Below are 15,880 nucleotides of genomic sequence, written 5' to 3' on the forward strand. Positions count from 1 at the left end.
ACACGTATGTTGTAAAATAATTATAAGTCTAAGCATTTTTTATGCACAAAAGCAGCATTTAACCAAAATAGTTATATTATATAGGAAAAGAAAAATTAAAAGAAGAAGAGCCGGGTCCAAGAAGGTAACCAAAGTCGTGTAAGATTTTGTGGGCTGGGCAGGCTATTAATTATGGATTGGACCATGACGAAGGTGGGCTAACGGCCTGACGCACTCGCACACGTATTACTGTATTAGGGTTCATTTTGGTACCACCGCGTACTCTATATATAGAGCGCTACTCCTCTTTGCCTCATCTTATTTTTTTAGGGGTCTTCGGGTTTGCAGCTGCGAAGGAAGCCAGAAATTCGCACGCAATGGGGAGGAGTACGTTTCTCTCTCTCTCTCTCTATCTTTGGAAAGATCTGTGTATTTGCATCATTTATATTATGTTTTTGACTCGAACAATGTTTCGTTAAGCTTTAATTCTATTTGTTCTTTCACTTATGGAGATGCTTGGTTGTTACCGATGTTCGTTGCGATTTGATGAAGCCATCTGAATTGATGAATTTTTTAATTGCTTTTAGATTTTGTTGATTGGCTGTGAAAGAATTTACATGGTTTCACGAGGTCTAAGTTTTAGAGATAGATGAAGAATGGGCATTTTTGTGTGTAGTTTTCTCAGGACTTTAAAAGATAAATTTTATTGAAAATCAACACCGGATTGTAGATTAATTTCTGCTGGGTCCTGTTTCTTTGTCTCTTCTCCCGGAAGTTATTTACGAGGGTAATATCTTTGTTGTAATGAAAAAATAAAAATAAAAATCTACTGAAGTAGAAGTTATCCATGGATTGCTTATAGCAGGACAGGACCTGTTCTCTGCTGTTTGTGATTCCCACCCTTAGGATCTGTACTTCGTAAGATGATTGGATTTATGTGATGTGGTTTTGGCTTCTGCTCTTTGTACTGCTTTCTACTCTGATTCTCGTTTTTATTATTATTTTTTTCTCAATTCTTGTTTCACTTATTTCACAGTTCAATATGCTTTTTGCATGAAATTTTAAAATTATCTTGAATTGTTATATTTTTTAATTTTTCATAGAATTATTGTCATGCTTTCAAATCTGATTAGTTATAGAGTTTCAAACTGTTTCTAGGAGATTGTTTTTGGCAAGTTAATAGGTGTTGCTGTTTCCCTGTTTTGTTATTAATGTCTTTTTCTCTTGCAGGACCTGCCAGGTGTTATCGTCAGATCAAGAACAAACCATACCCGAAATCACGGTATTGCCGTGGTGTACCTGACCCCAAGATCAGGATTTATGATGTAGGAATGAAAAAGAAAGGAGTGGATGAGTTTCCTTTCTGTGTTCATTTGGTGTCATGGGAAAAAGAGAATGTTTCAAGTGAAGCTCTTGAGGCTGCACGTATTGCTTGCAACAAATATATGACCAAATTTGCTGGGAAAGATGCTTTCCATTTGCGAGTCAGGGTGCACCCTTTCCATGTCTTGCGTATTAACAAGATGCTTTCATGTGCTGGAGCTGATAGGCTTCAGACTGGGATGAGGGGTGCTTTTGGGAAACCACTGGGCACTTGCGCGAGGGTGAGCATTGGCCAAGTTCTTCTATCTGTTCGCTGCAAGGACAGTAACAGCCATCATGCTCAGGAGGCCCTACGCCGTGCAAAATTTAAGTTTCCGGGCCGTCAGAAGATCATTGTCAGCAGGAAATGGTATGTGAACATATTTTTGAATTGTCATTATTAAAGTGTCTTTATGGGTCCTTAAGGACTTGTGCAATTATTTCAATTTGATCACTATCATATGTTTTATAGGATGTATTTTACAGTTCTAGATTTTTTTTGTTCACTTATACAATGTGGTTTTTCTTTTGATCAAGCCTTTATTGGTGATCGGGAAAGGCCTGTTCCTAGGTGATGTAGTTAAATACGTTTTATTTTAATGTCATATACTGTCACGAGTCTCTCTTGGTTTGGTAATATAAAATTTCTATGCAAGTAGATGGTCGCTCTCTGACATCAGATAGCTTAATCAAACACCCACTTTGGCGCCTTAGAACTCCACAGTTATACCTTATTTGTTATATGGTGGTATTTTTCAGGGGGTTCACAAAGTTCAGCAGAACTGATTATCTGAGGTTCAAAGCAGAGAATCGAATTGTGCCAGATGGTGTCAATGCCAAGGTTTGTCTTTGCTTATGATACTGCATCAATTTTTTTGGTTGAAAATGTGGTGACCGAGTTTTGGTAAACTTGATTTTCAAAAATGTTATTTTCGATATTTGTAAATGTCATGGTATTCAAACCAAGGGGTTTTTCAATCTTGCAGCTTCTTGGATGCCATGGACCTTTGGCAAGGCGTCAACCTGGAAGAGCATTTTTGGATGCTATTGCATAAGGATATATTTGGATTATTCTATTCTATTCTATTCTCCGCATTTGAGTTTTCTTAGTCAGATTAAAAGGTGGGGTTTTCCCTGAGTCGCCTATGTTATTGGGGGGCTATGAAGCCCTTTACTTCTCGTAACTCACTCCATTCATTGAAAGTAAATTGGCTACTTAGGGGCCTTTATAGCTTTTTAGTCGGTTGCCGGACCACCATTAGTTGGAGGCCATATTGATGGGAGAAAAGGCAACTAGTTTCGTCGACTATAAAAGCTATACTGTTTTATCACTTACCTTAAGTGCCTCTTTGCTTTTGTAATGGATCAGTTAAATGTTTTTTCAAGATGTTTGGTGGATTTTCAAGTTTTGTTTAATGTTTGGAACAATATGGTCTTGAGCCGCATTGAAATTATGTTAGTTTCTTATTTCGCTAAAGCCTTATAATACTATGCTCAATCTTTAAATAATCTTCTCTGATTTAGAATATGAATTTCCATCTACGGGTTAGGCTCGAAGCTACTTCTCGTTTGGAGCTTGTTACTAATGAATTGATTTTTTTAAGTAAAAATCTATTAAATTGATTTACAATATCACATTAGCAAAAGACGCTTCTGCACCCGTTACTTTCTCATTATCATCTCCCCTCCCCGTACCTTCTTATTCTTTCCTTTCTTTCCCATCGTCTGTGGGAAGGACCCTGACCCTTTCCGCTACCTAGTTTAGTCCTTCTGTTTGTCGTTTTCTGTTCCATGTACTCATATAAAAAATAAAATATAAGTAGCATCAACAATACAAATAAAAATGTGATGGGAAGCATTTCTCATTTTGATGGGACTCGCAGCTTAAGATCCCAACTATTTCGAGAGTTATTTTGGAGGCAAGTAAGATGTGCCGGGCCTCGACTTTTTCCTAGAGGAAGCAAGACTCAAGAGTTGTTGGTATAATCCAAATTAGCGTGGGTGTTTTTTTAAATTCAGATCCCGAAAACATGATTATATATATTATCAAGTAGACAAAAATTAGTCTAAATTGGAAAATTCAAATTAAAAGTATAGTGGAATTCAAGTTAAATAAGAAATCAAATGGAAGATCATAAAAATATATTCAAACAATCAGGAAATAAAATAGACAAACAAGACAAATCATATAGTGTTACCAAAAAAAAAAAAAAAAAAAAAACAGACAAATCATATAGATGTAACACATTCGCGATTTGTTGAATGGAATGGTAAATAATGCATAGTTTGGAGGAGTCTTCTAAAGCTTCGAAGATTCCAGGAATTTCTATTTCTAGAGAGCAGCTCGTCCAACCTCCAAAGTGCTGAAGTGAACCTTAAGATATAATGCCCGGATCAAATTGACACCAATATATCTCCTATTTTAAATCGCATGACAAAAATTGACCCTTCACATGCCTCTATAGAAAGTAGGGCTACTATTTTAAATCACTCCTAGTTGAGGAGAAAAAATAAGGAAATTCTGCTCCAGCATTGAGCCCTAGAAGCAGACACATGATCCATTATCGATGTCTTTGAAAAAATTAATTGCAATATAAATTCGTATATACCATCATCCATGAAATTTCATTCAGTATGCTAAGAACATGATTCCATCAATATTAGCATTAGTTGTCAACTTTTACTAGGCAAACTGTCAACTCGAGCCTTAGGGGATTCTGGCATAAGGCCTAAATGTTCACAACAGTCAAAAATCAGAGAGCATGATGGCTGTCATATTACTAGGCAAAAGAACAGCCAACTTTTCTTTTTGTTGACAGTTTAATCCCCTAACCAATTAAAAGTTCTGAATTTTGCATACCAGAAGAAAATGGTGAAGCCTCTTTTCACCCTCTCCTAAAATGCTTTCTTTCTAAAAAGCTTTGGAGCAGGTCTATTTCTAGGTTTCTGAGAAGCACACCTATCACTATTCTCGACTATTTCCACCTTTAATTCACTAGTACCAACTGATTTACCTTTCTTTTGAAATCTTTGAGAAACCATTCCATTCGTCTTAGTTGGGTTTTCATCTCGGGATTTGTCTTCACTATTTGTTTCACTCTTTGGTTGAAGCTTTTGAGGACTTTCCAAATCATCACTTGCATGTACTGCAGCTTTCCTCGACTTTTGTTTCTGATTTGGTTGCGATTCAAGCTTCAAGCCTGCCTTTGATGTTGTTTTAGCAGCATTAATTTCTTCTTTGTCCTCATAATCCTCACTTTTCTCTTGAATGGAAAGTGGAAATGCTTTAATTATGTATATCTGCAGTAGTTTTCCACATATTTTATTATTTAGTCTCTAAAATAAACGATATAATAATAAAAAATTACGCACTGATATAGCCTCTACACAAACTAAAATGGGGCATGCCGACTATGAACATACTTCGCTCGAAAACTTCAAGGCTAAAGCCAGCCAGATGCTGAACAAAACTTTTAGGTGAGTCAAGATGCCAAGATGGCAACCATGAAATGGGAGCAATTAAGTTCTAATATACATATGCATACACTCCATGCATATTATAATGCAGACATGCGTACAAAGAAAACATTTGGGACCAGACAAGTGATTGAATCAACCTAAGTATATGATATGGAAAGAAAAAGAATTTAAGTCATAAACCAGATACTAAAAAAGCACAAAATCATGCTGAAATTTCAGAATGAATACTACCTTATCAGTGTATTGTAGAGCTGCCTAAATACATAAATCAGGTCATGATTGTAAAATACATCCATGTCCCCTTACAAGATTAACATCACTAGTTTTGAGGGCTACCTTAAATCTTGTTGGCTCAGTCAACTCAAACACCAGTGCATCACCATCGTCCAACTTATGGTCCAATGCAAAAGCTCTCCATCCCCCACTAAGCCCAGCTCTTTTACCAATGTATGTTGCCGGGAATTCCACGCTATCTTCATCCTCTAATACCATATCCAACAATGTTTTCGGAAGATGATCCTCACAGAATGTAGAAGGAAGGCCCTAATCATAAAGAAAAAATGTACAGTTCAACCATACATCCACTGAACTAGCTAGAAGCTATCACATCAGCAGCAAAAGGACCCCCTTTCTTTGCATATAAATGAGATAAGAGCATAGTTAAGATATGAAGACAAAAAGCTAGAATGAAGATTTCCTCCATTGAAACATACCAACCAAAAACAACTATAAACATGAGACCGAACCATCGATTTGATAAAAGATGGATTTCCAGACTTAAGATTGCTTTGGAGCTCTGCTGCAGCCTCAAAAGCACGTTCTCTTTCTTTTTGAGAAGCTTCTCTGACTTCATCTAGTGGCCTTGCAAGATAGCTGAAATCCCCCAAAGTTACTACCAACATTTTTAATGGAATGTAGAAAAGTAAGATGAGTTCCACAAAATAATGAAATCCACCTTCCCCAAGAGTTTGACGGCCTTGACCTCTTCCGAAAAGTTGGAAGACCTACGTCAATCTGAAATGGAAACAAAAAGAACCTTTTTCTTGCTCATACGTCATGTTAGATTAGCACATACAAAAATCCATTAGCGTAAGAGAAAAAGAAGAAAAAAGAATTACAAGACAAGTGGGTGCAGTGCAACCAATCATTATGATGTGACATAAAGCCCATTACCATGTCTGATGTTTCCCGATAGAGTGCTATTGCTTAAACGCTAGGAAAAATATTGACGTAATGGATAACCGGAGGAAGCAGAATATCATTGTGTTTGATTGATGTTATACATTATAGAATTTCATAACAAAGTAAAGAGATGAGAAAGCATAGAAAGAAAGACACAAATTTAGCCTATAGCCTACATCCACAAGTTAAAGCTTTAAAGGTTACATATTTTCTTCATATTTGATTTCAGTACAAGGCTCTATTTATAAAGCTTTACATGTGATTTGAATAATTTCAAATACAAACAAATCTCATAAATTAAGGTAACTAAATCTCTTAATTTTTTTTTTTTGATAAGTAATGATGATATAAAAGAGCGCAAAGGGGTGCAACCCATATATACGGGAAGTATAAACAGAGAGCGCCTAGGAGGGAGAGAAATAAAAAAGAAAATCAGAGAAACTAATCACTAAAGGATCTAGCCAAGCGGAACTAAATCTCTTAATTTAGGATAATCAAATCATCATTTATCATAAATGAACTCTATCCTTATTATATATACAAGAAGAGTGGTTTATCGATCACCTTCTTCTTCATTATAAAGTAGCAAGAGATTTATGGACCTTACTATTTAACTTGTTTGTGTTGATGTTGGGAAGGACAAGTGGAGGTTGTGACATTTTGAAAGTTTGGAGGTTGGCCCTTTTATATTTAATGTGGTGGCTTTGGAGTAGAATACACGAAGCTTTAAAGATACAAACTTCAGTGGTAGAGCCAAAAAAATATATATTGAACTCCCTTTACACATGGATAGCAGTACATAACAGTTTTTTTGTTCTTTTCATTCTTTGTTCTTTTTATCTTTTATGTACTGCTATCCATTCTTTCTATCTTTTTCATTCTTTGTTCTATTTCTGCTGAACATGAAATTCTCAAATATACTCAATGTGTGTTAGAGCACCCCTATGCGCTTTAAATGAGATGAAATTACTTTAAAAAAAAAAAAAGGAAAAAAAAAAGAAAAGAGTGCTTTTGTTGAACAGAGACAAATTGAAGCGTTTTGTAATACTAATCATTAAGTTGTAAAACCAAATTGCACCTGCTATTCTTTCTTCCATCAAGTGTCTTTGACGTGACTCTAGATCACAAGCGAATTAAAGACATCATTACTTACATCATCACGATATGAAGGGACTGGGTTACGTGCACGGGAAGAACGTCTTGGTTCCGATACACAGGTGGTCTTCAATCTGGGCTTTGGAGGACGTTGCTGCACCATACAAAGTGACAGAGCCAGCCAATGATAAATGAACAAGATTCAATTGCATATGACTGAAAGAGAAAAAATAATCAGGTTTACCTGTGACTTCTTCTCAGAACTTGGTAGTTCAGCCAAATTTTTTGAGATCTTCAAAATTCCCAAATCCTTAAGAACAAAAGGAAATAAATAAAGTGATTTATTATTATTTTTTTTTTTGGATGAATGAAAGTTTTATAACAACCAACCAAAGAAAGTACACACTCCAGCAGCCAAGCTGGAACACAAAGCAATCAGGCTACAAAGGCAAAAAGCCATTACAAATCTTTTTAAAAAAATAGCAAACAGAAGAGCCACGAAACTAATTCTCGCTAAACAACACCATAACAACATACAACTCGCAAAACAGCAGAATACAACCAAATCAGCAACTACAAGACTACCAAACCTTTTGCAAAAATAAAGTGATTTCTTGTTCTATTTACTGATATTTGAGAGCTATATTTTCAGTAATGATTAGTGGTAGAAGCGTGAACGCATCAAAAGAAAATTAAAAACCGAGGGAAGAAAGTGACGGAAATGAAAGTTGGTAAAGAAAAACCTCAAACTTCTTTTTGTTGAGTTCAACTTGTTGATTGCGCGCTGCTTCGTAGGTGTTGGAGATGCAAGTAGCCATGTTTGGTAGCGATCGAGGGTTGAGAAAAACCGGACCTTTTGGACAAATCTGCTGCCTTTGGAATCCTTGGGAATCATATACAAAGAGCAAATATTGCTAATTTACGAGAAAATCTATCCAACTACATTCAAAATATAAACAAATTCGAAGAAGACTCACCTGGAACCCTCGATCGACCCAGCAAAGGAAGAGACTCTGAGAGAGATCAGAGAGGGCCGGCTCAGCTCTTTGCCTCTCAAGCAAAAAGGCGCCCGTTTGAATTTTCGAATACAGCTTTATTCTCTCTTGTTTATTTTCTCCTACAACGACACCGTTTAAATTTTAAGACATTTTTCCTTTTTCTTTCTTGATATTACAGACTTGGCAAAATCAGCTCATTTCTTTCAGGCAAGTCGGGCCCTCTTGTAAAAATTCCATCCATTAATAAACAAATTAAATAGTTACCCACACGCGCGCGCACAAACACACACACATATATATATATATATATATATATATGCAGATAATAAGGATGGATAGATTCAGATAATAAGGATGGATAGATTTTGAGGGTTTTTTTAAAATATATTTATGTTAATTTTTATATTATATTTTTATTTAAAATCTATTTTTCTCTTTTTTATTTAATTTTTGATAATTTGAGAGAGAGTGTGGTTAAATTTTAATTTTTAAATTTATGCGTGTGGGAAATTTTAGACTTCCCACACACAATTACACAAAACCAATCGTCATATAGAAAGAAAAGAGGCCTAGTGGGCACAGTCTATAGACTATTTTTTTTAAAACATGTCATTGCTTATGCACATCCACACTAGTATATGTAAGGGTGGAATTCCTGCTTACCATTTTCTCTGCAAAATGGTCTAAAGTTCACTGAACCTGTTTTTTATTTTCTTTTTTCTTTTTTATTTATTTATTTATTTATTTTGGCTATATATATATATATATATATATATATATATATATTCAAGACTTGTCAAATATAAACCGGTCAACGTTAAAGTTATACATTACAAGTGCAAACAACCCCCAAGACAAAAGCTGAAAGAATTTCTCTTTCCCATCTCCCCTGTTAAAGATTATGTTACTGAAAAATACACCCATCTTAACGCTTCAGAGATATCAGCAGACAGCAAAGGTTCTTTGTGCCATACAGAAGTGAGACACAACAAGGGCCATGAATCGAGAAGAATAGGAGGGAGGTTAAACTAAATAATTCACTATTGACCAGTTTTGGCCCGTTTCATTCCACTGGAGGTGAAAGGAGAGATGCTACCACTCAGTTGAGGGCTCTCTTCTCTAAAATTAGAATTTAGCACAGCCAGTTCCCTCAATTGTTGGGTCTTATAGAAATCCTGTGATTCATCCTGCATGTGAAAAATGGACAAAAGTCTTAGTGTATAATAATAATAATGACATTATAATCATGTAAGTGCAAAATTTTTTGAAAATGACACTTTCACACATACGATGCTGGAGCAAGTATTATTCCCTTATTTTGCCAGAACATGCTAAAAGAGCATTCTGCTATGTTGGAGGAAGAAAAGTGTACATTGATTTAGTGTGAGATATTGTAACAGAACAAGTAAAGACGCAATTGAAGAGTGAAACCAAATATATAGGGAAGAGAATCTATTATGGTTGTAGTATTCCAAACGGCAGTAATTCCTAAGTTCAACTATCCTGAATTGCATTCTGAACGTGATGAAGAAAAGTAAAAAACATCTTAGAACAATGCTGAGAATGCCAAAGTAAAAATGTTCATTTGTCTTTTTGATCTCTGTCACCCTATACTATTGCATGGACCAGGTGCAAATTATTATACCACAGGTTTGTTATGAAAAAAGTAACATTGCTATCATTTTTTTTTTTTTTTTTTGAACACTCCAAAGAAGGAATAAGCTAGGAGATTATACCACAGGTTTGAGAAGTTCTTCTAAAATATCTTGTGCTTGTCTCAACCGTATATCAATTACATTGGGAGGTAATTCAGCCTCAATTAAAATGTGCAGTGGATCATTCAGATGCTCAAAACCTGGTCTTCCCCTTAACGACTCCTCCTTGAGGGTAGAAAAGCAAAGAAGAAGAGTTATGAAAGAGCCATGGAAAGATAGATGGTGGAATGAATATGGAAATGGTAAAGGATTAAATTAGCCACTCCACCTAGCTAGAATTAAGGCTGTACTGAGTTAACTTGCAAAAGTATGTTGTAAGAGAAAAATAATACCTTGTCTGGGTCTTTTATTGAACCTTTTCCTCGAATAAACACACGGCAACCTGTAAAAGCTTCCACCCGCTTTAGTGAATTGCCTCTAGGGCCCAGCAGCCGGCCAACAAAGTTGAACTGAAACATGTAGAGGTTTACACCCACCCCAGGGGGGAGAGATGGGGGAGTAATTTTAGTACCCTTTGACCTTACAAATATGTAAGAAACGTCCAGAGAACATATATACACACATTTTCTCAATTTTCAAAGAGTTCCAAAATACAAATCTAGGAATTCAGATATCAATATGACATTATGCACTTAAACATTGCACACATTGCTTACATTCGGATAGCTATCCGCAGGAATGTCCAAGCGCAAAACTCTCTTTACAATATAGGAACTTGGGCTTGCTGGTGCTGCTTGCCAACCCATATTCATCCCTTGTAGTCCTCCTACTCTCTGTTACATCATGAACCTAACCTCTTAGTACCGTAATAAGAACGACACTAACTGATTTCAGAAAAGGAAGAAAAGAAAGGAAAAATAAAAGAGGATATTAATATTTAAAGAAGCAGAGAAATAAAGTCGAGTGATTAACAGTACATTAAATTGAGACAGAGAGAACAGTTAATTTAACATTTATGTGGTAGTTAATGGGTGTAGACACAGGCAATAGGCCAAAAAAAACCTTAATCATCTTACAAAGATAGAAATTGATAATAATCTTTTGCCACCTATGAAGGAATTTGATGACATATGTTGCCCAAGGATATTATGGAACACCATACATCTTGATTCAAGTCCGATGAGGAGTTCAACTCTTCAAGGTCCCTAGGATGCTATTGGACATTTCAGAGATTTAATACTGTCCTTTCCTTCTTGTTATATTATACATGGCCATGTTCAAGTACCAACTAGGTTCACAGATTCTTAAACACTGCTGCTTGCAACAATTAATGGTCCCCAGCACAAGACTAGCTTCTGATAAGCAGCTTCCCATATATTGGGCTCTATGAAATTTGTCTTCACAACCCCCTTAATACCTACAAAAAATATGGAACATTCACCATCTGGTATGCTAAAATGGACTGTTATGTGCTCCCGTAGCAACTATGATATTTCAAGGAAATAGAAAATAACGGTAGGATATTTCAAGGAACCCTAAACCTCCTAAGAAAGGTTAAATGTCTGACAAAATAATTCCTTTCTGATTTATTATTTTTGAACTCCTCATCTTAAAAAGACTTACAGCCATTTAAAACTAATCTTACTTCACTACTACCTCTGCCAACTTGTATGTTATCTTGGAGATAACTTAATTGATCATATGCATCATGATAAGGAATAAGAATAACTAATTATCTAATTAACTTAAACTCTGGCCATCCACGTGATACTACTCATCCGATCGTCATGCTCATCCACTCCCCATCCTCAGGTTAAGGATGATCTCTAACATGGATACAGCATCACAACAAAAGACACAGCTTAAGGTATTGTTATTTGTGCGAGAAATCCAGCTTCATTTTTTATTATAATTTAATTTAGGAATTAGTGCGTATGACACCAACGAAAGCCTGAATGCAACCAATGCCAAGTACAAATCTAATCACTTCTTACCATATTTCAGGGCAGATTCTATCCACTTCCTCACTAACTTTTATAAGAAGATGTCAAGCAAAACAGAGGGAGTTAGACGGAATACTAATATTTCGGCTATATATGCAACATGGGAGGCATCCATGTCACAACTAATGTTGAACTATTGGAAATTAGTCAGATCTGACCCTGTGAGCTTGCTGCAGTGATTAAATGGGGCAAAAACCACATATTCTTGAATTGCCAAACAAAAATATTACTGATAATTTTGAGCTAACTGATGATTCACTAGCAAAAGATGGCACTTGTATGGACCAGAAATCAAACATTGTTGAACTGCCAAAGAATAAGTTGATGTTGGAAAGCAGAAACATCAAGCCAACTGGCCTCTTGAACATGAGTAATCCAATTTACAATTAACACATCTGGCCCAAATCAAGAAGTGCACCACATTAACATTTTTGGCTAAACTTGGTCAAGGATAAATAGGATAATACCCTTTATATTGTTTTCCTTTTGTATTCCAAGCATGGCGTGTTTCGAAAAGTGGGATAATAAATTACATAGGGATATACATATTTGGTCCTATATTATTGTGGAATAGAATAAGAATGTAAGAACTGGCGACTGGAGTGGCAAACTGAAGGTACTACACAGAGATGGACAGAATTGCAAATACTCACTTCGTGTGGCAGGCCATTCCAACCACTGGAACCGGTTCCTCTAGAATTTTGCATTATATCAAATGAAGCCATAGGGCTAGGGCTTCCATGCTGCACTCTGTTGAAGTCGCCAAATCCATGATTGGGGATCATTCCAGAAATCCTTAATATCTCTGTCATATAATAGAGCACAGAAATTAAAGATTTTGCTTTCCAATATGTAGAATACAAATCACGAAATGGGAAGTGGAACTATTTCCCTAACAATGGTCATAAGATTATACCAGACAATAGCACACAATAAATGGAGTGGGATGGTAATAGAAAAGGAAAGAACATAGTCATAACATTCAAGTTGACTCAAGCTGCCAAATATAACAATCAAACTGCGGTAGACATCACATTTCCATTTTAAATATGTGGTAGACAACATTAGCAAACAGGACTTGCACGGTTGGTCTCCATCTCTAAAGAAAAAAACATATTGCTTTTCTTTTCCTTTCTCTTGTTCGCCTTAAAAGAATTTTACCGGTCTGTTGGTCCCTCTTATATAAAGATGTTTATTGCTAGGAATTTTATCAAGTATTAAAGAACCATCCTAGAATGATTACGTAAAAACCAATTTGAAGTAGGAAAATAGAAGAATAGTATAGATCCGAAAAACCAACCTTGATTCAAGAGTCGGCTACAGATAGGAAGGACTTGCATGAAGGGTCCAAGTTTTTGGTGCTCTGCTAACAACTCTGCCAAGTATTGACTGGAAAAGAGGAAGATGGTATATAATAAAACAAACAAAACACCCAGAGATTAACAGAGAAACTATTGGAAGGTGGACATGAAAGTGAAATTTCTTATCAAGTTGTGGAATTGAGTGCTTGCCTGTCGACATCCGGGTTGCTTCTTATACGTGGAGATAGAGTTCTGGCGGGCGAGAAACTTTGAGCGTATAAACCACCTGACATGAATTTTACCAAGAATATACGCACACAACAAACCTAAAAAAAGAAACCTTTGCTTGGAGAGAGGAGAAAGAAAGCAAAAGCTGGGGGAGGTGCAGCAACTCCAAAGGCCTGTCTGGGGAAGCAAACCAAAACCACCCTGAGATAGTAAATGGTGGGGAAGAAGAGACGGAGTACAATAAAGACTAAAAAAAAAATGCTCCTTTTATTTGTGGGGTTTTAAATAGGGAGGCTTTTAACTTTTTAACTTTATGTTGGGATGAATGCGGTAGAAAGTTTTCACAGGTGTTTTGTGTGAGACAGAGACAGAGGTGAGCCGAAGAAGGAAAGGTGAGCCAAGCCAAGCAGGCGACAGCTAAAGGCAGAGGGCTTTCTCATTAAGGTTGCTGTAAGATTTAAGATTTGACACCTTGACGCTGACGGCAACCGCTCCAATATCAAATAATTGTACAGTTACCCGGCAGAGCGCGTGAAGACACGCACTCAATCATGATATAAGATATGCTAATAAGGCCATGCAATGTGGGGTCTTTAATGCTTCTCCAACCACATCACATCAAGCATGTGATTGGAATTTAGAAATGAGTCGCTTCACGCTCCCCGGCGGGTGCTTGAAGGGAGGAGGAAGGGAGGCTCCCATCTCCGGCTCCCATCAGCTCGTCCATTTCCGAATGCGAAAGGTCAAAACGACTGCGTAGTCCACTGGCAGCGGATCTAGAAAACTTTTGGTCTCAAAAATTTTAGCCTAAACCATGTATTTTGTTTGGTATTTTTAAGCCTTAAATTTGTACTCTTTTATCTTTAAGTGTCATTGGAATTAATATATACCGGATGCGTTTGAACCCTTTTATGTTTGTTATCTGGCGAATAGAAAGGATTGGAGCAACCAACAAAATCCCCATTTTTATATTATAATATAGAAGTTTAACTTGAAATTAAGGAATTATGATTGATGAATTTGACTCATTTAATTAAACATGTCAAATTATAATTGATTTATACAATTTTATATCTATATTTTGCTACGAATTAAATTCAACACATGAACATGAATTACAACCCTTAACTTATATCTAAGCTCTGTTTGGTAAGGAGGATAAAACATTGAGACTGTTCAAAAGGTAAAGACAAGAAAAGTAGGTGGAAAGACAAGATTAACACTCACATCCAGCTAGCCTAATGACAATTAAAATGCTAAAATGGAACTAAGAGTCTAAGACGCTCTGCATCCAAGTCTCCAAATTGTAGAAGAGAAAGAAATATTTGGTGAAGGTGAAAAAAGGATACGTTCTCTATTATTATTATTATTTTCTTTTTTTTTATCTTATAAGGATTTTTACTTCTTTATAGGAACCCTTGGAATCTCGCTGCCTGCAAACCGAGAAGACAGTGGAGAGGGTGTTAACAAACAATCACAAAACAGCCACGTTTCCTAGAGACGAATAATATTTAAAGTAAATAGTCAAAATTGATAACTAAATATAAAGTAGAATAAAAAAAAAAAAAAAAAGCTAAAATAAATATTAATAATAATAATAATAATAATTCTTTTCGTAAATTTGCTGAGATCCTCGTAGTATTTTTCTATCACGTACGGTTGTTTGACGAGGATGATAGAAAAGGGAAATGGTAGAAAGATTGTTTTGATAAAAAAGAAAAAGGATGTAAGAAAGGAAAAATGACTTTAAAAAGGAAATAATTAATGAGGTTTGGTTAGAATTATAATCCATTAATTCTAAAAAATAATGGAAAACATTGATCCATTAATCCCCCATTTCCATCACATAAGTGAAATTTGACTAGGTCTACAACTTAATTAGTACAAGTGCTGCTATTGGTTCAGATCTGATATAAACCAACGAAACCTCTCCTACACCAAATTATTGTCCCTCCCACCTAAAACTCTATCTTAAGAAGCAGACAGATTTCCTTGATTAATTGGGGATACACAAAATTATTAAACTATATAAATTAGGTAATACGTTGCATGACAAACAAGAAACTTATGTTTAAGTAAATAAGAATACCATATTTTTGTCATTAGACATAGGTGAACATGTACATCATGAAGCATAGGATTCCAACAAGGTGCCTGAAAAAGTAAATAGCAATGCACGTCGGGACATGGACAACAATGTATGGATCAAAACAAATCCTGGGGAAGCCCCCAATTATTAAAACGACACACCATCTTTCAAATATATGCCGTGTTATAGCGTATATTAATGCGATATCAAATGTCTATTTGTCTATCCTATATATTGTACTGTCCGGGGCATGGAAAATGGCACTACAATCTACTTTGTCACGGATGAGTTTCACTGCTTAAATTGTTAGTAATTTGAGTGGTTCATGTGAAAGAGTTCAACAGAATTCAACAGCATAAATCGATGTTGGAATCCAAATCACATACTAACAATTGGACCCGATAAATAATTCATGTCAATATTTTTCTCATATCATCGTATAAATTCCATAAATCAACTATTAGATTTGTAGGGTTTATCATTGAATTTGTGCAGGGTTCACATAAGT

General features: G+C 35.8%; 3 protein-coding genes across 4 annotated transcripts; 1 reads left to right on the top strand and 2 right to left on the bottom strand.

The window, feature by feature from the left end:
* Window positions 1-256: 256 nt before the first annotated feature.
* On the top strand, window positions 257-2,818 carry LOC132163527 (large ribosomal subunit protein uL16). Its single transcript, XM_059573844.2, has 4 exons — window positions 257-366; window positions 1,210-1,711; window positions 2,101-2,182; window positions 2,328-2,818. Exons 1-4 carry the CDS (start codon window positions 357-359, stop codon window positions 2,394-2,396), a joined length of 663 nt encoding a protein of 220 aa, XP_059429827.1. The 5' UTR covers window positions 257-356; the 3' UTR covers window positions 2,397-2,818.
* A 1,129-nt stretch (window positions 2,819-3,947) lies between these two features.
* On the bottom strand, window positions 3,948-8,202 carry LOC132164206 (AP2/B3-like transcriptional factor family protein). 2 transcript variants are annotated; one of them, XM_059574645.2, is made up of 8 exons: window positions 8,076-8,202; window positions 7,842-7,971; window positions 7,343-7,408; window positions 7,157-7,252; window positions 5,777-5,835; window positions 5,535-5,694; window positions 5,158-5,364; window positions 3,948-4,641 (listed from the first exon to the last, which is right to left on the bottom strand). In XM_059574645.2, the coding sequence occupies exons 2-8, from the start codon at window positions 7,914-7,916 to the stop codon at window positions 4,237-4,239; spliced, it is 1,068 nt and encodes a 355-aa protein (XP_059430628.1). In that variant the 5' UTR covers window positions 7,917-7,971; window positions 8,076-8,202; the 3' UTR covers window positions 3,948-4,236. The 2 variants fall into 2 exon arrangements, with proteins under 2 accessions (XP_059430628.1, XP_059430627.1); XM_059574644.2 differs by having other exon boundaries at window positions 7,842-7,981.
* A 677-nt stretch (window positions 8,203-8,879) lies between these two features.
* LOC132163639 (KH domain-containing protein SPIN1) lies at window positions 8,880-13,535 on the bottom strand. The gene is made up of 7 exons (XM_059574008.1): window positions 13,266-13,535; window positions 13,055-13,143; window positions 12,408-12,559; window positions 10,468-10,584; window positions 10,144-10,260; window positions 9,833-9,976; window positions 8,880-9,283 (listed from the first exon to the last, which is right to left on the bottom strand). The coding sequence occupies exons 1-7, from the start codon at window positions 13,346-13,348 to the stop codon at window positions 9,137-9,139; spliced, it is 849 nt and encodes a 282-aa protein (XP_059429991.1). The 5' UTR covers window positions 13,349-13,535; the 3' UTR covers window positions 8,880-9,136.
* Between the last annotated feature and the right edge of the window lie 2,345 nt (window positions 13,536-15,880).

Source organism: Corylus avellana, chromosome 8 (assembly GCF_965113065.1).
Source record: "Corylus avellana chromosome 8, dhCorAvel1.hap1.2, whole genome shotgun sequence".
Classification (NCBI taxonomy): domain Eukaryota; kingdom Viridiplantae; phylum Streptophyta; class Magnoliopsida; order Fagales; family Betulaceae; genus Corylus; species Corylus avellana.

Coding starts and splice junctions, on each gene's coding strand:
- LOC132163527 (XM_059573844.2), top strand. Junction 1,712..2,100: donor ATCATTGTCAGCAGGAAATG/GTATGTGAACAT, acceptor GGTATTTTTCAG/GGGGTTCACAAAGTTCAGCA. Junction 2,183..2,327: donor CAGATGGTGTCAATGCCAAG/GTTTGTCTTTGC, acceptor TCAATCTTGCAG/CTTCTTGGATGCCATGGACC.
- LOC132164206 (XM_059574645.2), bottom strand. CDS start 7,916: ATGGCTACTTGCATCTCCAACACCTACGAAGCAGCGCGCAATCAACAA. Junction 7,253..7,342: donor GTTCTGAGAAGAAGTCACAG/GTAAACCTGATT, acceptor TGTATGGTGCAG/CAACGTCCTCCAAAGCCCAG. Junction 5,365..5,534: donor TTTATAGTTGTTTTTGGTTG/GTATGTTTCAAT, acceptor CTTTATGATTAG/GGCCTTCCTTCTACATTCTG.
- LOC132163639 (XM_059574008.1), bottom strand. CDS start 13,348: ATGTCAGGTGGTTTATACGCTCAAAGTTTCTCGCCCGCCAGAACTCTA. Junction 10,585..12,407: donor GGAATGGCCTGCCACACGAA/GTGAGTATTTGC, acceptor ATGATGTAACAG/AGAGTAGGAGGACTACAAGG. Junction 10,261..10,467: donor CTGCGGATAGCTATCCGAAT/GTAAGCAATGTG, acceptor TACATGTTTCAG/TTCAACTTTGTTGGCCGGCT.